Below are 26,260 nucleotides of genomic sequence, written 5' to 3' on the forward strand. Positions count from 1 at the left end.
AATAGTGTGGAAATATTAAACAGACTGAGCTTCTGCTCTGGAACCTCAGAAGGAAACTTAATTGAACGATTGTCATTTCTGAGGAATGCAGATAAATAGAAAAGGCTTCAATCTCGCATTACGATCTGCGGTAACTGGGATCAGGTGACCGGTGGTGGGTCTCCCATACCAATTATCAGAATCAGGTTTAATAGCACCGGCATATGTCATGAAATTTGTAGTTTCTGCGGCAGCGGTAGAACCTAATTCATAACAATAGAGTTTAACAACTACAAATTACAATAATGTACATATTGAATAGTTAAATTATATAAGTAGTGCAAAACTAAAAATTTAAAAATGTAATAAACTCTTTTAATTGTGTGGAAATTCTGGAACAAAGCTTAACTAAACTCAACACATTTATGAGAAGATCAGAAAAATAGAGAAGGCTAAATTCTCAAACGAATGCCTCTGTGTTCTCCGTGGGATAGGAGATTTCCCTTGAATTTCATGGAATCATAGAAATCTACGGCACATTACAGACCCTTTGGCCCAAAGTGATGTGACGACCATGTATCTTACTCAAGAAACTGTCTAGAATTACCCTACCACATAGCCCTCTATTTTCCTAATCTCCATGTACCTATCTAAGAGTCTCTTAAAATACCGTATTGTACCCGCCTCTACCACCGTCACTGGCAGTGCATTCCACACATACACCACACTTTGTTTATAAAACTTAGCTCTTACTTCTCCTCTGTACCTACTTCCAAGCAGCTTAAACCTATGCCCCCTCGTGTTAAACGTTTCAGTCCTGGGAAAAAGCCTCTGCCAATCCACACGGCCAATGCCTCTCATCATCCCATACACCTGCATGAATTTCCTGCATGCTTCTCTCCAGGCTGAAGAAGACGATGAGCACACTGTGGTTTTAACGTTCTTCAGGGCTCTGGACTATGATGGTTAAGCTCCTTCTTCCCTGCTCTTTTGAACGTTTTGTGTCATTTTCACTCATTTCAAAGGACTGTGCCTCAGACAGCTGGGTTGTTGCAATGCGCCTCTAAAGTCTGACAGCAGACTAGCAAGTGAATCTTTGATGGCGCAGAGTCTGAAACTAAGGAGTTGCCAGCCTGAATCAGGGCTTTGGGGCTCCAGAAAGAGATGGGAAATAGAGTTTACAAGGAGGAGGAGGGAGAGGAATCAGACCAGCAGGATGTGGCCACAAATTAATGATCAGAAACATTTTGAAACTGTTTGATTGAAAAAAAAAGGTGGTTAATTTGTGCAAAATACTGGAGGAAAACAGATCAGGACACACATGTGGAGAGGAATAAATAGACAACGTTTAGGCCGAGTCCCTTCAGCATGCTGAGACTGTGTACTCCTCTGCTTAGTTGCAGCCTGAACTGAAGAGTTCCTCCAGCATTTTGTGTGCATGTGTCTACATTTCCACCAACAGCAGAATCTCTTGTGTTTTATATCTGCATTTGTAAGAAGGTTCTACTTTGGCATTAGGCACGCGGAAAGTTTGCTGATATTAAGTGCATTGTTTATGAAAGCTGCTTTCTCCATTGAAAGAGCTGCTGAATTCCACCCCCCCCGTCCCAAAAAAAAACTGAGGTATAGACATGGAACCGGTGCTTGCAGAAATGTTTAATGGCACCGTGATTACCCAGAAAGCTCTGCGTAAGGTTTTTCGCTGTCGCTGAAGCGCCGATCGAATGCGCATGCGTCAGGGTTGCGGATTGTCCCGAATAACGCGCATGCGTGCAGTACATAAAGGCCTCGGAAAATCGGCTCCAGGTAGGAGATATTCCCCGGTTGCGGGATTGGGGACAATCGCTGTGAGCTCCGGACACCGTGGCCCGCAATCCCGGGACGGTCCTGCTCTCTGCCCTGTCTCTCAGCCCCACGATCCGTGCACGGGCCCCGGGGAGCTTCCGGCTGATGAGGGAATGGGATCCGATAGATCTCTCAGACAGAGCTGAGCTCCAGCTGTCTAAATGCAAGGATTGGGAACTCGGAGAAAGGGAACAAAATCTTTTACATCAGCTGTTGAGAAAATCACCTTTGTTCTGCCTCCAGTCACAAACAAGAGATAATCTGCAGATGTTGAAAATCCAAGCAACACACACAAAATGCTGGAGGAACTCAGCATTAGTACTCTTTTCCATAGATGCTGCCTGGCCTGCTGATTATCCTCCAGCATTTTGTGTGTGTTGCTTGTTCTACCTCCTCTTGTTCTGGAGCTTTCTACCCGTGGGAACATGTTTTGACCCATTCTCTCTGAGTACATACTGATATCAAACACCTTTGTCCTGAGCAACAAGTGCCAGACTGCAATGAGACAGACCACTGCCCTTCCCTTCATATTCATTGGCCGTCAGTCACCTGGGAGAGGGTTCAGGGGAAATATTTATGTACAATACAGAAACTGGTGTTACCTGTGTGTATTGTGATGATGCACAAATTGCTGGAGAATTTGCAAGTGGGAGGAAGTGGAGTGATATTTGGAAATCTGACTTTTTAAAGCATCATTTAGCAAGCAAATCAGATATGGACGGTGTGCAAAAGCTGGAGTGAGAAAATCCTTCATAACCCTCTACAGGCCTGCTACATAGATTGTGTGAGAGTGCAGATGAACTTGATCAAACCCAGACGATATCAAAGTTCTTATTAACAGTGTTCTGCTAGCTGTTAAAATAAATACCCTTCTATTTAAAATTCAGTGTGCCAATGTTGTTGTTACTGGGTAAAAATTGCACAGCACAAGATTTTTCAGCACACTGGTCATTACAAATTAGAGAGGACATTGGTGGGAAGGTGGGGAGACCTCCAGTGTCCCTGATGCCCTCACCTGCAAGATGTGCATCCAGCTGCAGCTTGTAACCCTGCACTTTAAGGAGCTGGATCTGGAAATGGATGAATTCCATATCATCCAGGAGTTGGATGGGGTGATAGATATGACATAAAGACAGGTGATTTAAACCAAAATGCAGGACAGAAGAAACTGGGTGACAGTCAGGTAGGGGAATGAGGTTAAATAGTCATCGCAGAGTACTCCTGTGGTCATTCCACACAACAACAGGTAGACCACTTCAGACACAGTTATGGAGGATTACCTAGCAGAGGAATGTCAAAAGGTTGATAGGGGATTTGTTAGTTAGGGAATTAAAACTAGCAGAGGTCTAATATCCTAGTGGTAAGGCTTGCTGGTGCTGGTGTGTGTGGGGGCGGGTGGGGGGGAGTTAAACTCAAGTTGCAGGGGGAATTGCAGTCAGAATGCCAGAACAGATAGGAAGGAGGTCCCAGTGCAGGAAGTTACATTAGACAGCCTGAATGTTTTTTTCACCATTGACTAGGTGGGCCCCTGTTTCTGTACTGAACTTCTCCAAGTTTGGATACTGTTGGTGTGGACGACCTACCAGAGACAAGTTGTAGTGGTTGAGTGTCTGACACCGAGACTGGACACTCAGCTCAGAAAGGAAGGAGTGAAAAGAGGAGAGCAGTAGTGATAGGGGATTAGATAGTTAGGGGGACAGATAAGAGATTCGGTGGGAGAGATCGAGAATCCTGGATGATCTGTTGCCTCCCTGATGCCAGGGTCCACGATATCTCGGATCGAGTTCTCGGTATTCTCAGGAGAGAGGGTGAGCAGCCAGATGTCATGGTCCACGTGGGGACCAATGACATAGACAGCAGTAGGTATGAGGTCCTAAAGAAGGAATATAGGGAGTTGGGAAAAAAGTTAAAGAGCAGGACCTCAAGGGTGGTAATCTCAGGATTGCTGCCTGTGCCACGAGACAGAGAGGGTAGGAACAGGAAGTCATGGCAGATGAATGTGTGGCTGAAGAGTTGGTGCAGGGGGCAGGGGTTCAGATTTCTGGGACATTGGGATGTCTTCTGGGGAAGGTCTGACCTGTACAAAAAGGACGGGCTGCACCTGAACTGGAAAGGGACCAATATCCTGGCATGGCAGGTTTGCTGGAGCTGTTAGGGAGGGTTTAAACTAGTTTGCCAGCGGGGTGGGAATCAGAATGTGAGTGCAGAGATTAGGGTAGAAGGACAAGGGCATGGTGCTATGGCATGAGTTGGTGAGGAAGGACAGGCGGGGGACAAAACATAAATGTAGCCAGTTAAAGTGGTTGATGTGTGTCTATTTCAACGCTAGGAGTGTTAGGCATAAAGGGGATGAACTTGGAGCATGGATCAGTACATGGAACGATGACGTTGTGGCCGTTACTGAAACTTGGCTGGAGGAAGGGCAGGATTGGCTGATGCAGGTACCGGGGTTTAGGTGTTTTATAAGGAATAGGATGGGAGGTAGAAAAGGCAGGGGAGTAGCATTACTGGTCAGGGATAGTATCGCATCTATAGAGAGGGAGGATGCTGCAGAGGGAGTGCCCACTGAGTCGGTGTGGGTGGAAGTCAGAAATAGGAAGGGATCAATCACTGTGCTGGGAGTAGTCTATAGGCCCCCAAATAGCCCTTGGGACACCGAGGAGCAGATAAGCAGACAGAGTTTAGAATGGTGCAGATTTGTAGTTATGGGTGATTTCAACTTCCCTCGTATTGACTGGCACCTCCTGACTGCAAGGGGGAGAGGTGGGGCTGAATTTGTCAGGTGCATTCAAGAAGGATTCCTGACACAGTATGTGGACCGGCCGATGAGAGGAGAGGCCATACTAGATCTAGTTCTGGGTAATGAACCCGGTCCGGTGGCAGACCTCTTGGTGAGGGAGCATTTTGGTGAGTGACCACAACTCCCTTAGCTTCAGCATAGCTATGGAAAAGGATAAAAACAGACAAAATGGGAAAGTGCTTAACTGGGGAAGGACTAACTATGAAGGGATGAGGCAGGAACCACTGAGAGTAAATTGGAAACAGATGTTCAAGGGTGAAAGCACAGCAGTAATGTGGAGGAAGTGTAGGGACCACTTGTGCTGGGTTCAGGATAGGTTTTGTCCCACTGAGACAAGGAAAAAATGGGAGGAAAAGGGAACCGTGGCTGACGAAACACATGAGGCAACTCATCAAGAGGAAGAAGGAAGCATATGTTAGATATAAGAAGCAGGAAGCAGGAGGGGCTCGTGAGAAATATAGGGTAGCCAGGAAGGAGCTTAAGAAAGGACTTAGGAGAGCTCGAAGGGGGCATGAGAAGGCCTTGGCATGTAGGATTAAGGAGAACCCCAAGGCGTTTCATGCGAATGTGAAGAACAGAAGGATGGCAAGAATGAAGGTGGGGCTGCTAAAGGATAAAGAAGACAACATGTGCCTGGAGATGGGGGAGGTTGGGGAGGTCCTAAATGAATACTTTGCTTCAGTATTTACAATTGAAAAGGATCTTGATCAGAGTGAGTTCTAGATAGAACAGGCCTGTGTGCTGGGCAAGGTGGAGATTAAGGAAGAAGAAGTGTTGGATCTTCTTAAAAGCATCAGTAAAGAGCTTTACCAAATGTTCCCTTTAAATTTTCACTTCCCCACTTACCCATGACCTCTGGTTGTCTGTCATCCCACCCAACCTCAGTGGAAAAAGCTGCTTGCATTTACTCTATCTATACCCTCATAATTTTGTATACTTCTAACAAATCCTCAAAGCAATGTATAATTTCCTTGTTTATGTTTAGAATCTTTTTTAGATGTATGAGATGATGAGGGGCATTGGTAGTGTAGATAGCCAGAGGTCTTTTTTTTTTCCCCAGGGCTGAAGTGGCTAACACAAGGGGGCATAGTTTTAAGGTGCTTTGAAATACTTTATTGTTGCCAAACAATTGGAACTAGAACGTACAATCATCACAGCGATATTTGATTCTGCGCTTCACTCTCCCTGGATTACAAATATTAAATATTAAATATAGTTAAAATTAGTAAATATTAAAACTTTAAATTATAAATCATAAATAGAAAATAGAAAAATGGAAAGTAACGTAGTGCAAAAAAACCGAGAGGCAGGTCCAGATAATTGGAGGGTACGGCCCAGATCCGGGTCAGGATCTGTTCGGCAGTCTTATCATAATTGGAAAGAAGCTGCTCCCAAACCTGGCCATAGAAGTCTTCAAACTCCTGAATCTTCTTCTGGAGGGAAGAGAGACAAAAAGTCTACCGAGGGGATGTCAAGGGTAAGTTTTTTACACAGAGAGTGGTGGGTGTGTGGAATACACTGCCGGCTATTTGTGTGAGAGTGTTTCAGTTACTGTGGGGCCAGGAACCCATGCAGCTCAGTGTGAACAGGGAATAATACCAATGGAGAGAGTCAAACTGAGCCAGGTCACAGACTGGAGATGGCAGAAATGCCTCATTCTTTTAGCGACAGGAAGAGCATCAGAGAATTTGATGGTCATTCCAGATACCAGCACTGTGCCCATTTAGAAGATGATTTCTCTCTCCAACTTGGGTTGAACTTCACTGTAACAGTGTGATGTCAGATCACACCTTGACAACTCAAGTGATCTCATCTGAAATGTTGTCCTACACCCATTGATGGATTTTGTAACTCTTTTTACAGGTTAAAAATGACAAGGAATTTGTCTACGGAAGTCTAGAATACAACACACCAGTTTTGCTGTCTCTGTCCAGATATTTAAGAAGTGGAGCAAAGGATTCACTCAATCATCCTTCCTGCTCAGACAGTGGGAATGGATTCAGTCGGTCGTTTCAACTGAAGGTACATCAGCAAGTTCACACTGGAAAGGCCATTCATCTGTTCTGTATGTGAGAAGGGATTCAGTCAGTCTTCCCACCAGTGGACACACCAGTCAGTTCTCACTGGGCAGAGGCTGGTCATCTGCTGAATTTGTGGGGTAGGATTCACTCGGTCATCTGACCTAATGGCTCACCAGCGAGTTCACACCAGGAAGCAGCCATTCACCTGCTCAGACTGTGGGAAGGGATTCACTTACCCATCTAAACTGAAGGTACATCAGCAAATTCACACTGGGGAGAGGCCATTCACCTGCTCAGACTGTGGGAAGGGATTCACTCGGTCATCTTACCTAATGGTACACCAGCGAATTCACACAGGACAGTGGCCGTTCTCCTGCTCAGATTGTGGGAAGGGATTCACTTGGTCATCTCAACTGAAGGTACATCATCGACTTCACACTGGTGAGAGGCCGTTCACCTGCTCAGACTGTGGGAAGGGATTCACTTCGTCATCTCAACTGAAGGTTCATCAGCGAGTTCACACTGGAGAGAGGCCATTCACCTGCTCAGCCTGTGGGAAGGGATTCACTCAGTCATCTGAACTAATGGCTCACCAGCGAGTTCACACTGGGGAGCGGCCATTCACCTGCTTGGACTGTGGGAAGGGATTCACTTGCTCATCTCACCTGAAGGTACATCAACGAGTTCACACCGGGGAACGGCCATTCACCTGCTCAGACTGTGGGAAGAGATTCACTATGTCATCTGATCTACTGAAACACCAGTCAGTTCACACCAGAGAGAGGCCATTCACCTGCTCAGACTGTGGGAAGGGATTCACTCGGTCATCTTACCTAATGGTACACCAGCGAATTCACACTGGACAGTGGCCGTTCTCCTGCTCAGATTGTGGGAAGGGATTCACTTGGTCATCTCAACTGAAGGTACATCAGCGACTTCACACTGGTGAGAGGCCATTCACCTGCTCAGACTGTGGGAAGGGATTCACTCTATCATCTCATCTGAAGGAACATCAGCGAGTTCATACTGGAGAGAGGCCATTCACCTGCTCAGACTGCGGGAAGGGATTCGCTTCGTCATCTCCACTGAAGGTACATCAGCGACTTCACACTGGCGAGAGGCCATTCACCTGCTCAGTGTGTGGGAAGAGATTCACTTTGTCAACTGATCTACTGAGACACCAGTCAGTTCACACCAGAGAGTGGCCATTCACCTGCTTAGACTGTGGGAAGGGATTCACTTCGTCATCTAATCTGAAGGTACACCAGCGAGTTCACACTGGGGAGAGGCATTTTTCTGCTCAGACTGTGAGAAGGGATTCACATCGACATCTAAAGTGAAGGTACATCAGTGAGGTCACACATGGGAGAGGCCTTTCGTCTGCTCAGTGTGTGGGAAGGGATTCACTCGGTCATCCAACCTACAGAAACACCAGCGAGTTCACACCGGATAGAGACCGATCACCTGCTCAGACTTTGATAAGAGATTCTCTCAGCCAAATCAACCAAATGAGCATCACTGAGTTCACACTGGGGAGAGGCCGTTCACCTGCTCTGAATGTGGGAAGTGAGTCACTCAGTAATCTAACCTTATGTAACTCTCGCTTCGGCTAGCAGCTTAATATAGGGGGTGATAGCCCCCCCAGCCCGGGAAAACTTAAGATATCGCATTTGGATGGATGCTGCGTGATGTGTCCCCTGTTAAAAATCAGCACCCCAAAATAACAAACAGTACACAATATGTGATTAAACGATTCAACTTTATAATTCTTACTTTGACTATATTGTTAGTGAAGAAAACAAAGAAAAAGAAAAGGGGCCCACTCTCTCCATTCACGTCTTCTCTTCTCTCCCCAGCAAAAGACCATGAAATCTCTCTTCCAGACTCACGAGGAAGAACATTTCTGTCATTCGATAGCCCCGCACTCCAAAACCCTGTTATCTCTCATCATAACCTAAACATTGCTGCTACAGAGAAATCGTTACCTCAGCTGTGAAACATTAGAGAGAGGCCATTACATGAGCAGTGAAACCTACAGCGTGTTACACTTGTGACACATTACTGGGTTCACACTGGGGAGAAAGTTTCAACAAGCTGCATGCTCGATATTTGTCCATCATTGTTTCGAAAGCAATTTTGAGAGTGACTGTCAGTGCTGAACTCTGCAATTATTGCTGCTGCTCACCACACCCAGTCCTGCACCCTGATCACTGGGCATGGGAGGAGTTTCTTCTGCTGCATATTCACCTTTAATGGGACTGGAGTTTAATATTCTGGATCTGAGACAAATAAATCAGTTCTATTTTAAACTCTGTCTCTAGTACTTAATTAATTTATAACATACCTCGTGTACAGTAGAGAGTCAACTCAGGCCGGTTGGACCCTGCCAGCGATTCAGTTCCACAACAGTCCATTTAAATCCTCCCCTGTTGTTCCCCTCTCGCTCTCCCTGTGGTGATGGGTTCCAAACAGTCACCACTCTGTGAGTTAAGAGGTTTCCCTTGAATTTTCTGCAGACTGAAGAAGTCGAGCTGACTGCAGTTCTGTCTGAGATATTCTTCGCCCCTCTAATCTCTGGGCTGAGGAAGAATGACATTGGTAGTTAACCTCCTTAATCATGACTCATTTCCACATTATCGGTCATTTTTCCTGCTTGTAAAGGGTTGTTAGAAAACACCACTGTCCTTTAAAGACATGGGAACAGAATGGGAAACCATCAGTTGGATGTTCAACGAAACAGGGTCAGAAACCAGAGGCGGATCTGCACAGGGCAGAGTTTGAGGCTGTGGACGATGGTCAGGGTAAGAATGTATGATGAGAAGGGAATCAGCAGCGGGGCTTGGCAATGTATGTCAGAGTAACAACATTTGGAAGCTGATTGACAGGGAAAATAATTTGTTTGTCTGACTGATGACACAAACAATTATTATGGTGAGGTGCTCCACGAGTTGAGGAATATGAGTGTGTTGGGAATGATTGTATCTACTGAGGGAGTTGGTCCTGCTTGTTTATCCTGTAATATTATATCCGGATGGTTATTATGGATTGTCCTATTAGTAGTTATGTATTGATTATCATACAATTTGTAAGATTTTGACTCTAAAACTGGATCAGGTGAATTTATTGTGCCTTTATGATGTTACAGTGGTCATTCATGAGTTTGTATTTTAAAGCAAGATTTTGGTGAATGTTATTTGTCACTTGATTGTACCTATGTAAGTAATCAGATTGAGTTAAATTGCTGCAGGACTGTGTCTGGTTTCTCAGCATTTTCTGCATTTATTGCCCTTTTTGTTTGCCTTTAATGTAATTTTTACATTTTAAAATGTTAACTACCTTGTCCTGTATTTCCCCAAGGAACCCCTGTTTCTGGGAAGAGGTCTCCAACTCTGAGTCAGGCTCGCAATGCTTCCCTGTTACCAGCTAGTCTGCTCAGATCATTGGGATGTCTCCCATGGAGGGTCACACTCATTCCACTGGTCAATATTTTCTTCCATAGTGATGATTCATTTTTCTGAGTTGGCCTCTCATTTAAGTTTTCTGGTCTGTATTTCTTATCAGAATTGTATATACTCGCATGGACTGCTAAATCCTGTTTATTTTTGATGAAAGTATATACTTTAGAAATCTTATCAGACTGTTGAGTGATTTTTTTTTAATGTCTGTTATAGCTCTTCCTCCTTCTGTCCTCGGTAGTGTTAATCTAAGTGTGTTTGAGTGTAAATAGTCTTTTCTGAATTTCTCATTTCAGTTCTTATTTTTCTTTGTAAAGTTTCCAGATCGGAATGGAACCAAGATATTTTGCCAGGGGAATATGTTAATATGGGAATAATGGGACAGTTTATTGCCTTTGTTGTATTTGCTATACCACGGAAATATGTTAGGCAAATGTTCTTAAGCCTTGAAGTAAATTTTGAAACATGTTTTTGCTTTTTCACACTACTTTCTATTTTCTCTGCTTGTTAATATTCCAGATACCTGTGTATCAAGCGATCTGATGAAGGGTCTTGGCCCAAAATTTTGATTCCCAACCATAGATGCTGCCTGACCTGCTGATCTCCTCCAGCACATTGTGTGTATTGCTCTAGATTCCCAGCACCTGCAGGGTCTCATGTGTCCCATATACTTGTATGTTTCTTGAATAGGACACACAGGTAGGCAGAGAAGGTTGTATGGTTCTGTTGGTAAAAAATAAAATCAAATCATTAGAAAGAGTCGGAAAGTGTTGAGTCATTGTGGGTAGAACAGAGGAATCGCAAGAGTGAAAAGAGAACCCCCCCCCCGCCCCCATCAGTAGTATGTATATGTTCCACAAATTACTACAAGAGAAGGAAAATGCATGTCAAAACAGCAATATTGCAGTATTCATGGGAGATAGTCATGCAGATATATTGGGAAAATCAGGGAGGTGCTGTATCCCAAGAGCGTGATTTCCTAGAATTCCCACAAGATGGCTTTTTAGAAGAGCTCCTGGTGGAGCCCAGCTGGGGATCAGCCATTCTTGATTGGGTGTTGTGCAATGAACAGGAATTAATTACAGAACTTAAGGCAAAAGAACCCAGAGGGGGTAGTGGTCTTAATATAATAGAATTCACCCTGAAATGTGAGAAGGAGAAGCTAACGTGAAATATATCAGTATAACTGTAAAATAAAGATAATTACAGAGGCATGAGAGAAGAATTGGCCTAAATTAGTAAGTAAGGAACACTGGAATGGATGACGACAGAATGGCTGGAATTTCAGTAAGTAATTTGGAAGACACAGGATTTATAAGAACCAAAGAGGAAGAAGTATTCCAAAGACAAGATGATACAACTGTGGTGAATAGGAAGGCAAAGCCAACATAGACACCAAAGAGAAGGCATATATTGGAGCAAAAATGGTGGGAAGTCAGAGGATTGGGAAGCTTTTAAAAACCAATGGGAGGCAACTAAAAAAATAATTAAGGAAAATATGGAATACAACGGTAAGCTAGCCAATAAAGAGGATACTAAATGTTTCTTCAGGTGCATAAATTGTAAAGGAGAGGTGAGAGTGCATATTAGGCCAATGGAAAACGATGCTGGAGGGGTGGTAATAGAGGCAAGGAGCTCGCGGATGAACTGAGAAAGTATTTTGCATCATTCTTCACTATGGAAGACACCAGCAGGATGGTGGAAGTCCAGATGTCAGTGGTCAGAAATGTTTATAGTACTTTGCTCAGGAGCAGGGTTCTTGGGAAATAGAAATGTCTGAAGGTAAACAGGCCACCCAGAGTTCTCAAAGAGGTGACTGAAGAGATTGCGGAGGGATTAGTAATGATGTTTCAATAATCAATTGAATCTGGCATGGTTCCGTACGACTGAAAATTTGGAAGTATCACTCCACTCTTCAAGAAGGGAGGGAGGCAGATGAATGGAAATTATAGGCCAGTTAGTCTCATTTCACTCTTTGGGAAGGTATTGGAGTGGGATGTTAAGGATGTGTTTTCAGGGTATTTGGGGCACATGAAAAAATCAACCGTTTTCAGCAAGGGAAAAGCTTGCCTGACAAGTATGTTGTAAGTATTTGAATTCATTGAAGAAGTGACAAGCAAGATAGACAAAGGAGATTTGGCTGATGATGTGCACCTGGAGTTTCGGAAAGTCCTTGACAAGATGCCACACATGAGGCTGCTTATCAAGTTATGAGCCCATGTTGCAGGAAAGATTCTCATATGGATAAAGCAGTGGCTGATTGACAGGAGGCAAAGAATAGTAATAAAGGGAACCTTTTCTGATTGGCTGCTGGTGATCAGTGGTGTTCCACAGGGATCTGTGTTGGGACTGATTCTTTTATGTTATATGGCAGTGACTTGGATGACAGAATTGATGAGTTTGTTGCAAAGATGCAGATGATACTAAGTCATTTGGAGGGACAGAAGTTTTGAGGAAATTGAGAAGCTACAAGAGGACAGACAGATTAGGGAAACTTACTTTAGTCAAAGGATGGTAAATGTGTGGAATTTTTTGCCATGAGTGGCTGTGGAGGCCAAGTCATTGGCTGTGTTTAAGGCAGAGATGGATAGTTTCTTGATTAGTCAGAGCATCAATGGGTATGGGGTGAAAATAGGGGAGTGGGGATGACTGGAAGAATTGGAGCAGCCCATCGTTGAATGGCGGAGCAGACTTGATGGGCCGAATGGCCCACTTCTGTCCCTATATCTTATGGTCTTATGATTTGAAGGCGGTGAAGCCTGGAATTCTAATCCTGCTAAGAAATAGATACTGCAGAAAGTGCGTCTTTAGAATGTTACATACCTGGAGTATTGTTTTATTCCATTTCCATCAGATCAGCGACGCCCAACATGTCTTATTTGTATTACTGAATTGTCTAATAAAACAACGAAACCATCAAGATTGCAGCAACACTTTCATAAAAGACACACTGAAAAAGCTACTTATGGTTTTACTCAGTTCCGGGAGACAAAACAAGCATTTGAAAAGTGTTGCACACTCGAGTCATTTGGAAAGAAAGCTACAAATGACTTTGATCGTGGTCTCACTGCTTCTCATAACATTTCCAAAATGATAGCAAAAGTCTGCAAGATCTCATACAATTACTGAAAGATTAATAAGGCCTGCCGTATCATTCCTCTGAGTATTAACTCTTTAGCTCGTCATATTGATAAAACGAGTAAAGACATTGAGTATCACTATGCACAGAGCTACAAGAAAAACAAAATTTGGGAGTCAACTGTGCGAGACAACAAGGCGTTGATAATGGCATATGAACAGTTCATCAAAACTGGAAAAATTGATCAAAAGATTCTCAATTGTAATAAGTTGAAAATGGATATCAACGAAGAATCAGTCCACGACGAGCTCAAAGTGAAATTGATAACAAAATTATTCTGACTAGGAACATGATTTCTTATGCAATGGAGAGAGCACAGTATATGACAGGATGCCATGCTGGTTTAGTGGAATTTATGAAAATAAAATTGCAAGTTTATTGTGTCATTTATCCTCAACATCCCGCAGCTACTGTGCAGCAGGCAGGTGCTGTGAAATCTAGATTTAAAGGTAAGTAAGAAGTTAAAGCAGAATATTTTTCTCATGTTAGCATATGGTAGCCATGTTTTTACACTATGGGGGCGACGCAAAGTATATTGGGCCTAAGAGGGGCGTTGGAGAGTATGAAGGTGCTTCAGGAGAGTATGTGGGTGTTGGGCTAAAAAGGTTGGCAAACACTGCTATAGAAGAAAGAGTTAGCCAACAGATGAGCCTAACCGTGCATGGTGAAATCCCTGCGATCTGAGCAGACGAGGTGTCAACGAGAAAGCGTCCAAAGGCTGGCTCAAAGTTGGAGACGTCTTCCCAGAAACAGAATGTTTCCTTATCGCAATGCAGGACCAGGTGCTTAAGACAAAGACATCAAAAAATTGGCAGTAAAAAACTAACAAATTCAAGACGGTAAAAGTAGAATATATCATGTGAAACCAGAAAATATCCCACACATTACAGTATCCTGCAACAGTTTAATTCAGTCTTACACAGGTACAATCAAGTGACAAACATCTTTCACCAAAATATTGCTTTAACATACAAAATCATGAAACATTCTATGGGTTATTATAAATACAATCCTAATCCAGTTTTGGAGTCTATTACGACCAATCCATGATTAGAGATGTGGCAACACCTGGAACTCGTCCGGAATTAATATTACAGGATAATAGGTCTGGCCATTCCGAACACACACAACACATGAAAATCAATAAATGAGAAACAGCAGAAATATGCTAACCTTAAAGAGGAAAATGAACGACTATGGTACATGAACAGGGTATACATTGTCCTATTTGTAATATACACGACTGGCATTATTCCAAAGTCACCACACAACAGCATTAAACAATTCGACCCGCACGACAATATTTATATAAATCTCCAGACAGCCACAATACGCAACACCATCAGAATCGGCCGAGAGTTCCAAGCGATTGAGAAATCAGTGGGCTTATCCGTGTCCATACCGCGATTTTTATCAGTTTGAGCTGAGATAAAAAATAAAAATAAACACGCGATTCCACTGGAGTGAATGCAGAGGAGAGTCAACACGCAATTTGATCGGATGGAATTTTATTAGAAATCAGGAAGTGAGATGACATTATTTTCCTTGAAGCAGAGCAGGCACCGGAGGTTTCGGTGAAAATTGCCCAATTATGGGTTCTGTGGTGTCAAACTTTCCTCCGTAACATCGTTGTCTAATGCGATGGACAAGTACAAGCTTTACTGTAAATTCGTGTAGACTGTTGACTTTTTTTTCCATTTCATTCTTCTGCAAAAGACTAAAGTAACTACTGAGTTGCATTTTTGCCGATTTGGTCCTGAATGTCCCCAGAACCTGTCTCGCTTTCTCAGTCTGAGAAGGGTCTGGCGGTGACGAGTGCGGGAATATGGTGAAAAACTGAAAATTAAAGGTAGTATGAGTTTAATAATCGGTAGTAGTGGAGGTGGCGGGGTGCGGGTGTCGGAGACTCTGTTCCTGTGCTGTGTTTCTCTTCGACTCTAAACCATTTACTCTCCCCTCTGCCACTTTCTCCGATGATCATTGGTTCTGTAGAGTCAAGATCGAAAACATTGCGACCGCCGCCGAGAAGAGTTTAGATATGTTGTTTGTTAATTCGTTGAATAATTGACGTGAGCGGATATTTCACTGTGCTGATGAACTGCTCTCTGAACTTGGACTGAGTTACCCCATAAATAAACGTGTTTGTGCAGCAATTTAATATCATCAGCATGTCTCCGGTGTGTTGAAACATGTATTCAGAATCGTTGTAATTATTTTGATCAAACCGGCGATGGTGTTATAAAGAAACTCGGCAACACTCACCGACCACAGGACGATGAAGCTCCCGGAGATGGTGAGAAGTAAGATCACAGACCTCCTCCTGCTCTCCATCTCCGGGTCACTGCGGTTCTCCGCCTTGCTCTGACCCCTCAGCCCCTCACGGACGCGACTAGTCACTGAAATGTGTCTGACTGTCAGAGCGTTGAACAGTAGTATTAACACGAACGGGAGTAATGGCGTTAGGACGGGAGAAAGCCGGTCATATCCCACCCACCCGGGATCCGTATAGTAACCCCGTGTTGCAATACAGTCCCGGGATATATTGTCAACCACTTTCACAGGATGATATATAATAAATTCGGGCACATTAATTAAACAGAGCAGAACGCCGGTTGTTGTCAGAACCACAGCCGCAGTTTTCCCGGTGCGATATTTTATTTTCCGCTTCTGACAACAAATGGCGACAAACCGATCAAATGTAAAAGTGCCGGTGAACCAGACAGAACAGTCTGTGACTGCCTGTACCAGGACAGAGATCACACTGCACACGGGGGTGATGTCCAGGAAAGTCCCGGGGAAGTAATAATAACCAACCCGCCACAATATTACCGCAAACACGATGGTCAGCAGATCCGCCGCTGCCGTGGCCACCAGGTAGCGAGTGGTGCGGGTGGAGAGGCCGCACTTTCCCCGGGACAGGATCACCATCGCCATTAAATTCACTGGAAAACAACCGCTTTGGAAAATCAATGTAAATCTCTGTCCATCAGGTTTCTGACTGATATGCAAAGCCGAGAAAGCCTCGGCAACTTTCTCAGCGACAGTGATTCCCGCGATCCGGTCACATTTGTTCACACTGTCCGGTACCGCTCAGCCCCGCTGTCTCCGACTTTGTCCATGGACAGTTTCCAAAGCCCGTTGCAGATTTACTGCCCCCGTTCGCAGGCATCGATCTCCTCCTCGGCTTCCGCCCACACGGGCCCGGCTCGGCTCGCTTATTTTAAATTCCGCAACTGCTCTTCGCCGCGGTTCCTTCACACTCTGTCAGGGGATCGGATCAGAAAGTTCCCGGGTTGGTTTTATTTAATATTCTCCCTGACCCGCTCCGAATTACTGCGGCGTTAATCTGAATGCTCCGGTGCTGATGGTCCCGGAGCGGAGTGTCGCCTGTAACTTAACCCGTCTGACCTGTATCGGACCCCGCTGTGTCGGCTCTGAACTCCCGCTTCACTCCATCGATATCAGGGCGTGGAAACAAACCCCGGGAAACAAAAACCCACAGACTCCCTTATTTAATTTTTCCGAATTCCCGAAACTCTCGGGATCTAATATGCAGTTGGTGTCATTTTCAGGATATAAATGTACATTTTGTGTCAATAACAGACTGGGGAATGTTGACTTGGTCTCTCAGCCAAATTGTTGACAGTTTGGGAACAACTGGGCTCCAAGCACCGGTCCCTACAACACCGACTGGGACATCCTGTAGGCCCGGGGAGGGTCTTGTTATTCCAGTGGCCACACATTTTAATTCCACGCCCATTCCCATTCTGACATGTCTATCCACGGCCTCCTCTTCTGTCAAGATGAAGCCACACTCAGGTTGGAGGAACAACACCCTATATTCCGTCTGGGTAGCCTCCAACCTGATGGCATGAACATCGACTTCTCTAACTTCCGTAAATGCCCTTCCTCCCCTTCACACCCCAACCCTTATTTGTTTGTTTGTTTGTTTGTTTATTTATTAATCTTTATTATTTCGCCCTTTTTTCTCTCTTTTTTCTCCTTCTTTCCCTCTCACTATGACTCCTTGCCTGCTCTCCACCCTCCGGGCTCCCCTCCCCTATTCTCTGTCCCCAGGCTTCCCGTCCCCTGATCCTCTCCCTTCTCCAGCCTCGTATCTCTTTTGCCAATCAACTTTCCAGCTCTTAGCTCCAGCCCTCCCCCTCCTGTCTTCTCCTGTCATTTCGGATCTCCCCTTCCCCCTCCAATTTCAAATTTCTTACTATCTCTTCTTTCAGTTAGTTCTGACGAAGTGTCTCGACCCGAAACGAGACTATACCTCTTCCTAGAGATGCTGCCCGGCCTGCTGCGTTCATCCAGCATTTTTGTGTGTGTTTCTTGTTCCTCCGAATTGTTTTGAGCTGTGAAATTGTTTTTTTTATATCAGAAATAACCATGGAGACTGAAATTATCTAAGTTGAAATGTTGTCCTTCACTCACTGACGTGCTTTGTAAACTTTTAACAGTGTAGAAAAGTAAAAGGATTTTTGCATGGGGATCACAAACACAACATCACGTTCGTTCCGCTGTATCTGTCAGTTCACCAGCGCTTGAATGCCGCCGATCCTTGAATGTGGAGGTGGAGATGCTGGAGAAGACAGCGCCCCACTCGCTACAAGGAGAGCCCGATCACGTGTCCATGTCCGTGATCTGATTGGATACATCGCCATGACGTTGATAGCAGTGTGATGTCATTCACTGGCTCTCACTTTGGAAGGGATTCAGTCGCCATCGCAGATCCACCAACAGCTTCGCACTGGGAAGCGGCCGTTCACCTGATCCGTGTGTGTGAAGAGACTCATTCAGTTAACCCACCTTGTGATGCTCCGGTGAGTTCACTATAAATAGAGGCCACATTTCTATCCGGAGTGAGCAAAGAGTTTTACTAAACCATCCCAACTGCTGCAACACCAGCAACTTCACATCAGGGAGGAAATTCAGCTCTGGGAAAAGCCTCTGGCTATCCACACGACCAATGCCTCTCATCATCTTGTACACCTGCATGAATTTCCTGCATGATTTTCTCCAGACGGAATAAGACAATGAGCTGACTGTGGTTTTCTCGTTCTTCAGGGCTCCGGACTAAGGTGGTTAAACTCCTCCTTCCCTGCTCTTTTCAACTTTTGGTGTCATTTTCACTAATTTCAAAGGACTGTGCCTCAGACAGCTGAGTTGTTGCAACGCGCCTCTAAAGTCTGACAGCAGACTAGTGAGTGAATCTTCGATGGAGCAGAGTCAAAAACCAAAGAGTTACCAGCCTGAGTCAGGTGTTTGGGGCTCCAGAAAGAGATGGGAACTAGAGTTTACAAGGAGGAGGAGGAAGAGGAATCAGATCAGCAGGATGCGGCTAAAAATGGAAGATCAGAAACATCTTGAAACTGGTTGATCGAAAAATGTGGTTAATTTCTGCAAACAATGGTGGAAATCAACAGATCAGGCAGTCAATGTGGAGAGGAATAAATAGACAACGTGTAGGCCGAGCCCCTTCAGCATGCATTGGCTGTGTACTCCTCTGCTTAGTTGCTGCTTGAACTGCAGAGTTCCTCCAGCACTTTATGTGAATGTGTCTACATTTCCAGCAACAGCAGAATCTCTTGTGTTTTATATCTGCATTTGTAAGAACGTTCTACTTTGGCATTAAACACGCGGAAAGTTTGCTGATATTAAGTGTATTGTTGTATTAGATCAAAGTTGCTGGTGAACGCAGCAGGCCAAGCAGCATCTATAGGGAGAGGCGCAGTCGACGTTTCAGGCCGAGACTCCGTCAGGACGAAGGGTCTTGGCCTGAAACGTCGACTGCGCCTCTTCCTATAGATGCTGCTTGGCCTGCTGCGTTCACCAGCAACTTTGATGTATGTTGCTTGAATTTCCAGCATCTGCAGAATTCCTGTTGTTTGTTGTATTAGAGCTGCTTTCTGCGTTAAATAAGGTGCTGAGTTTTCTACACACACACAAAAAAACTGAGGTATACATTTGAACCGGTGCTTGCAGAAACTTTCAATGGCACCATGATTAACTTGAAAGCTCTGCGTTACAACTCTCGCGTCGCTGAAGCACCGACCGAATGCGCAGGCGTCAGGGTTGCGGAAGGTCCCGACTATCACGCATGCGCAGTACACAAAAGGCCTCGGATATCGCTGCCGGTGAGTGTTTCTCCGTGAGACCGTTTTCACTACCGACTGAGGGGCAATTGCTGTGACTCCGGAAACTGTGACCCGTGATCCCGGGATAGCCCTGTTTTCTTCCCTCTCTCAGCCCCACGATCCCTGCACGGATCCTGGGGAGATTCCGGCTGATGAGGGAATGGGAGCCGATGGATCTCTCAGACAGAACTGAGCTCCAGCTATCTAAATGCAAGGATTGGGAACTCGGAGACAGGGAACAAAATCTTTTACATCAGCTGTTGAGAAAATCACCTTTGTTCTACCTCCAATCACAAACAAGAAAAAATCTGCAGATGCTGGAAATGCAAGCAACACACACAAAATTCCGGAATTCAGCATTAGTTCACTTTTCCGTAGATGCTGCCTGGCCTGCTGAGTTCCTCCAGCATTTTGTGTGTGTTTCTTGTTTCACCTCCTCTTGTTCTGGACTTTTTCTACTCGTGAGGACATGTTTTGACCCATTCACTCTATGAAGATAATGTGATCAAACACCTTTGCCCTGGGCAACAAGTAGCTTTCACATCACAAATGTGCCAGACTCGAATGAGTCAGACTACTGCGCTTCCTTTTATATTCATTGGCATTACTGTACCATCAATGAGTTCACCACTGTCAGTCATTTGGGGGAGGGTTCAGGGGAAATATTAATGTACAATACAGAAACTGGTATTATCTGTGTGTATTGTGATGTAAAAGTTGCTGGAGAATTTGCAACTGGGAAGAAGTGGAGTGATATTTTGAAATCTGACTTTTTAAAGTGTAATTTAACAAGCAAACCACATATGGACAATGTGTAAAAGCTCTGGTGAGAAAATCCTTCATTACCCGTTACAAGCTACATAGGTTGTGTGAGAGTGCAGATGAACTCGATCATACCCAGAGGAGATTACAGTTCCTATCGACAGTGATTTGCTAGCTGTTAAAATGAATACCTCTCTATATAAAATTTACTGTGCACATGTTGTCACTGGGTGAAAAATGCACAGTACAAGATTTATATGCACACTGGTCATTACAAATTAGAGAGCACATTGGTCCCTGATGCCCTCACCTACAAGATATGCATCTAGCTGCAGCTTGTAACCCTGCGCTCAAGGAATTGGAACTTGAAATGGATGAATTCCAGATCATCCAGGAGTTGGAGGGGGTGATGGATATGACATGAAGAGAGGTGAGTTACACCCAAGGTGCAGGAAACTGGGTGAGAGTCAGGGAGGGGAATGAGTTTAAATAGCCATCACAGAGTACTCTTGTGGTCATCCCCCACAACAAGAGGTGGACCACTTTAGAAACTGTTGGGGTGGGGGGGGGGGAATTACCTGGCAGAGGAAAGTCAAAGGGCTGATAGGGGATTCGTTAGTTAGGGAAACAGAACAAGAGGGGACTAATATCCCAGTGGTAAGGTTTGCTAGTGCCAGTGTGGGGGAGGGGTTGATGTGGTTAAAATAAGTTGTAGGGGGAATGGGAGCCAGAATGAGAGAACAGATAGTGGAGAGATTGAATTGAATTGACTTTATCACATACATCCTTCCTATACATGAGGAGTGGAAATCTTTATGTTACGTCTCCATCTAAATGTGCAATGTGTAATTTATAGTAATTTATAATAAATAGTTTGTACATAGGGCAGTCAATATAACATAGAAGTGCGATTGTATCAGCATGAATCAATCAGTCTGATGGCCTGGTAGAAGATGATGTCCTGGAGTCTGTTGGTCCTTTTGCTGTGGTACCGTTTCCTGGATGGTAGCAGCAAGAACAGTTTGTGGTTGTGGTGAATTGGGTCCCCAATATCCTTTGGGCCCTTTCAATACACCAGTTGCTGTAAATGTCCTGAATAGTGGAAAGTTCACATCTACAGATGCGCTGGGCTGTCCGCACCACTCTCTGCAGGGCCCTGCGATTAAGGGAAGTACAGTTCCCATACCAGGCAGTGATGCAGCCGGTCAGGATGCTCTCAATTGTGTCCCTGTAGAAAGTTCTTAGGATCTGGGGCTCCATCCCAAACTTCTTCAACCATCTGAGGTGAAAGAGCTGTTGCTGTGCTCTTTTCACAACACAGCCGGTACTAACAGATCATGTGAAATCCTCGGTGATGTTTATGCCGAGGAACTTAAAGCTGTTCACCCTCTCAACCCCAGAGCCATTGATGTCAATAGGGGTTAGCCTGTCTCCATTCCTCCTGTCGTCCACAATCAGCTCCTTTGTTCTTGTGACAATGAGGGAGAGTTTGTTTTCTTGACACCAGTCAGATGTTGTTCAGACCTCAGGTAGAGTCAGCAATCAAAAGGTTGAGTGTGGTGTGATGAATGTGCTGAGCTGTGTATATCACAATGCAAGAAGCATTGTAGGAAAGCCAGATGAGCTCAGGACAGGGAATTATGATATTGTAGTCATTACGGTAACTTGGTTGCACCCAACAGTCTGAGGGATTTGGAGGAACAAATTTGTAGAGAGATTGCAGACCATGCCAAGAAACAAAGTTTGGTTCAGTAAGTGATTTTAACCTTCCATATATTGACTGGGACTCAAATAGTTTAAAAGGACTAGATGGGGTAGAGTTTGTCAAATGTGCCCTTAATCAGTACATAGAATTCCTGATGTAGAAATGTGCAATAAGCTGTTGGGAAATGATCCAGGACTGGTGACAGAAATTACACAGATCCCTGAAAGTCGCTTCACAGGTAGATGGGGTAGTTAAGAAAGCTTATGGAGTATTAGCTTTCATACGTCGAGGGATAGAGTTTAAGAGTCGTGATGTAATGATGCAGCTCTATAAAACTCTAGTTAGGCCACACTTGGAGTACTGTGTCCAGTTATGGTCACCTCACTATAGGAAGGCTGTGGAAGCATTGGAAAGGGTACAGAGGAGATTTACCAGGATGCTGCCTGGTTTAAAAAGTATGCATTATGATCAGAGATTAAGGGAGCTAGGGCTTTACTCTTTGGAGAGAAGGAGGATGAGAGGAGACATGATAGAGGTGTACAAGATAATAATAGATAGAGTGGATAGACAGTGCCTCTTCCACAGGGCACCACTGCTCAATATAAGAGTACATGGCTTTAAGGAAAGGGATGGGAGGTTCAAAGGGGATATTAGAGGAAGGTTTTTAATTCAGAGAGTGGTTGGTGAGTGGAAAGCACTGCCTGGGTCAGTGGTGGAGGCAGATACGCTAGTGAAATTTAAGAGACTACTAGACTGGTATATGGAGGGATTTAAGGTTGGGGGGTTAATCAGAGGCAGGGTTTAAGGGTCGGCACAACATTGTGGGCCGAAGGACCTGTACTGTGCTGTACTATTCTATGTTCTATAATGCCATGAGATTCAAAGTAAATATGGAAAAAGAGAGGTCTGGACCATGGGTTGAGATTCTAAATTGGAGAAAGGTTAATTTTGATAGTATCAGAAAGGATCTGACACGTTTTTATCTACCTGCCAAAGTAGGCTGTCTAATGTAACTACCTGCACCAGGACCATCTTCCTTCATACCCCTACCATCCAGGCTCCCATCCAAACTTTTTTTAAATGGTGAAACCGAGCTCATGTTCACCAGTTGTGCTGGCATCCACACTCTCATGCCAATTTCAGTAATGAACTTTTCCAAATATTCCCGTTAAATTTTCACCTTCCCCATTTACCCATGACCTCTTGTTGTCATCCCTCCCAACCTCTGTGAAAAAAGTTGCTGCATTTACCCTATCTATACCCTAATAATTTTGTATACAGGACATCTAATAAATCCTCAAAGCAATGTATAATTTCATTGTATATGTTTAGAGCCTTTTTTAGGTGTATAAGATGATGAGGGGCATTGATTGTGTGGATAGCCAGAGTTTTTTTTTCCCCAGGGCTGAAATGGCTAAGACAAGGTGGCGTAGTTTTAAGGTGCTTGGAAGTAGATACCGAAGGGATGTCAGGGGTAAGTTTTTTTACCCAGAGAGTAGTGGGTGTGTGGAATGCACTGCTGGCTATTTGTGTGAGAGTGTTTCAGTTACTGTGGGGCCAGGAACCCATGCAGCTCAGTGGGAACAGGGAATAATACCAGTCGAGAGAGTCAAACTTAGCCAGGTCACAGATTGGAGATGGCAGAAATGTCCCATTCTCATAGAGACAGGAAGAGCATCAGAGAATTTGATGGTCATTCCAGATACCAGCACTGTGCCCATTTAGAAGATGATTTCTCTCTCCAACTTGTGTTGAACCTCACTGTGACAGTGTGATGTCAGATCACACCTTGACAACTCAAGTGATCTCATCTGAAATGTTGTCCTTCACCCATTGATGGATTTTGTAAATGTTTTTACAGGTTAAAAATGACAAGGAATTTGTCTGCGGGAATCTCGAGAACAACACGCCAGTTTTGCAGTCCCTGTCCAGATATTTAAGAATTGGAACAAGGGATTCACTCGATCATCCTTCCTGCTCAGACTGTGGGAGGGATTTACTCGATCATCTGACCGACTTGCAAGTCCGTCATTTTACACAGAGGAGAGGCCATTCAGCTGCTCAGACTGTAGGGGTGGATTCACTCGGTCATTTCAACTGAAGGTACATCAGGTAGTTCACATTGGACAAGGCCATTCACCTGTTCTGTGTGTGAGAAGGGATTCAGTCGATTATCCCAGCTGTGGTCACACCAGACAGTTCACACTGGGCAGAGGCTGGTAATCTGCTGAATTTGTGGGGAAGGATTCACTCGGTCATTTGACCTAATGTCTCCCCAGCGAGTTCACACCAGGGAGCAGCAGTTCACCTGCTCGGACTGTGGGAAGGGATTCATTAAATCATATCAACTGAAGGTACATCAGCGAGTTCACACTGGAGAGAGGCCGTTCACCTGCTCAGACTGTGGGAAGGGATTCACTCTATCATCCAGCCTACTACTACACGAGCAATTTCACACTGGGGACAGGGCGTTCACCTGCTCTGTCTGTGGGAAGGGATTCCATCGACCAGCCGACCTTCATAGACACCACCAATTTCACACAGGGGAGAAGCCGTTCACCTGCCCAGATTGTGGGAAAGGATTCACTTTACTATCTCACCTGCAGAAACACCAGTCAGTTCACACCAGGGAGAGGCCGTTCACCTGCTCAGTCTGTGGAAAGACATTCACCCAGTCATTCCACCTACAGAGACACCGGTCAGTTCACACAGGGGAGAGGCCGTTCACCTGATCTGACTGTGGGAAGGGATTCACTCAGACAGCGAGCCTACTGAGACACCAGCGAGTTCACACAGGGGAGAAGCTGTTCACCTGCTCAGAACGTGGGAAGGGATTCACTCGGTCATCTGATCCGCTGGCACACCAGCGAGTTCACACTGGAGAGAGGCCATTCACCTGCTCAGACTGTGGGAAGGGATTCACTTGCTCATCTCAACTGAAGGTACATCAGCGAGTTCACACTGGAGAGAGGCCATTCACTTGCTCAGACTGTGGGAAGACCTTCACTCAATCATCCAACCTACAGATGCACCAGCGAATTCACACAGGGGAGAGGCCGTTCACCTGCTCTGACTGTGGGAAGGGATTCATTCAGGCAGCTAGCCTACTGAAACACCAGCGAGTTCACACTGGGGAGAAGCCATTCACCTGCTCAGAATGTGGGAAAGGATTCACTCGGTCATCTGATCTGCTGGCACACCAGCGAGTTCACACTGGGGAGAGGCTGTTCACCCACTCAGAACGTGGGAAGGGATCCTCTCAGTCATCTGATCCGCTGGCACACCAGCGGGTTCACACGGGAGAGAGGCCATTCACCTGCTCAGACTGTGGGAAGGGATTCACTTGCTCATCTCAACTGAAGGTACATCAGCGAGTTCACACTGGAGAGAGGCCTTTCACTTGCTCAGACTGTGGGAAGACCTTCACTCAATCATCCAACCTTCAGATGCACCAGCGAATTCACACTGGGGAGAAGCCATTCACCTGTCCAGACTGTGGGAAGGGATTCACTCAGGCAGCTAGCCTACTAAAACACCAGCGAATTCACACTGGGTAGTGGCGGTTCACGTGCTCAGATATTAGGAAGAGGTTCTCTCAGCCAAATCAACCGAATGTGCATCATTGAGTTCACACTGAGGAGAGGCCATTCACCTGCTGTGAATGTGGGAAGGGATTCACTCAGTAATCTAACCTTGTGACACACTACCGTGTTCACACTGGGGAGAAAGTTTCAATAAGCTGCATGTCGGATATTTGTCCATTACCGTTGCTGAATGCAATTTCGAGAGTGACTGTCGGTGCTGAACTCTGCAATTATTGCTGCTGCTCACCACACCCAGTTCTGCACCCTGGTCACTGGGCACGGGAAGAGTTCCTTCTGCTGCATATTCACCTTTAATGGGACTGGAGTTTAATATTCTGGATCTGAGACAAATAAAACAGTTCTATTTTAAACTCTGTCTCCGGTACTTGATGAATTTATAACACACCTAGTGTACAGTAGAGAGTCAACTCAGGCCGGCTGGACCCTGCCAGTGATTCTGTTCCACGACAGTCCTTTAAATCCTCTCACTCCCCAGCTCTTGCCCCATCCCCACCCCTCACCTCTTTTCTCTGACTATTTCCCGTCCACTCTCAGTCCAGAGGGAGGGTCTCGGCCCGAAATGTTGACGGTCCATTTCCCTCCACAGATGCTGCCCGACCCACTGAGTTCCTCCGGCAGTTTGTTCTTTGGTCTGTATAACCCGTGTTAGTGTGGGGAGCGGGATTTTACACCATATTCCCGGTACAATCTCAACAAAACACAAATAATTGTCACTTTGCCCGGACCATTGGCCCCGCTTGCAGGGCAACAGTCTGCCGGTGTTTGCCCCCCAATGTGGTGAATCGCCACCACCGTGGGCTCAGACA

The 26,260-nt window shown here is 45.1% G+C and overlaps 3 protein-coding genes across 5 annotated transcripts; all 3 read left to right on the forward strand.

Moving 5' to 3' along the window:
• The first annotated feature begins 1,721 nt into the window (after positions 1-1,721).
• On the forward strand, positions 1,722-10,806 carry LOC134341685 (gastrula zinc finger protein xLCGF3.1-like). The gene is made up of 2 exons (XM_063039610.1): positions 1,722-1,785; positions 6,488-10,806. Exon 2 carries the CDS (start codon positions 6,810-6,812, stop codon positions 7,983-7,985), a length of 1,176 nt encoding a protein of 391 aa, XP_062895680.1. The 5' UTR covers positions 1,722-1,785; positions 6,488-6,809; the 3' UTR covers positions 7,986-10,806.
• Positions 10,807-17,971: 7,165 nt separating this feature from the next.
• Positions 17,972-24,727, forward strand: LOC134341624 (gastrula zinc finger protein xLCGF3.1-like). 3 transcript variants are annotated; one of them, XM_063039525.1, is made up of 2 exons: positions 17,972-18,068; positions 23,711-24,727. In XM_063039525.1, the coding sequence occupies exon 2, from the start codon at positions 24,117-24,119 to the stop codon at positions 24,579-24,581; it is 465 nt and encodes a 154-aa protein (XP_062895595.1). In that variant the 5' UTR covers positions 17,972-18,068; positions 23,711-24,116; the 3' UTR covers positions 24,582-24,727. The 3 variants fall into 3 exon arrangements, with proteins under 3 accessions (XP_062895595.1, XP_062895594.1, XP_062895593.1); XM_063039524.1 differs by lacking the exon at positions 17,972-18,068 and adding an exon at positions 19,356-19,382; XM_063039523.1 differs by lacking the exon at positions 17,972-18,068 and adding an exon at positions 19,394-20,574.
• On the forward strand, positions 24,588-25,968 carry LOC134341539 (zinc finger protein 35-like; the record flags this gene model as incomplete). Its single annotated transcript, XM_063039406.1, has 1 exon — positions 24,588-25,968. A coding segment is annotated over one exon (819 nt), but the record flags the coding sequence as incomplete, so codon positions are not given.
• Positions 25,969-26,260: the final 292 nt, after the last annotated feature.

The sequence above is a fragment of the Mobula hypostoma genome, unplaced genomic scaffold (genome assembly GCF_963921235.1).
Source record: "Mobula hypostoma unplaced genomic scaffold, sMobHyp1.1 scaffold_36, whole genome shotgun sequence".
In the NCBI taxonomy this organism is placed as follows: Eukaryota; Metazoa; Chordata; class Chondrichthyes; order Myliobatiformes; family Myliobatidae; genus Mobula; species Mobula hypostoma.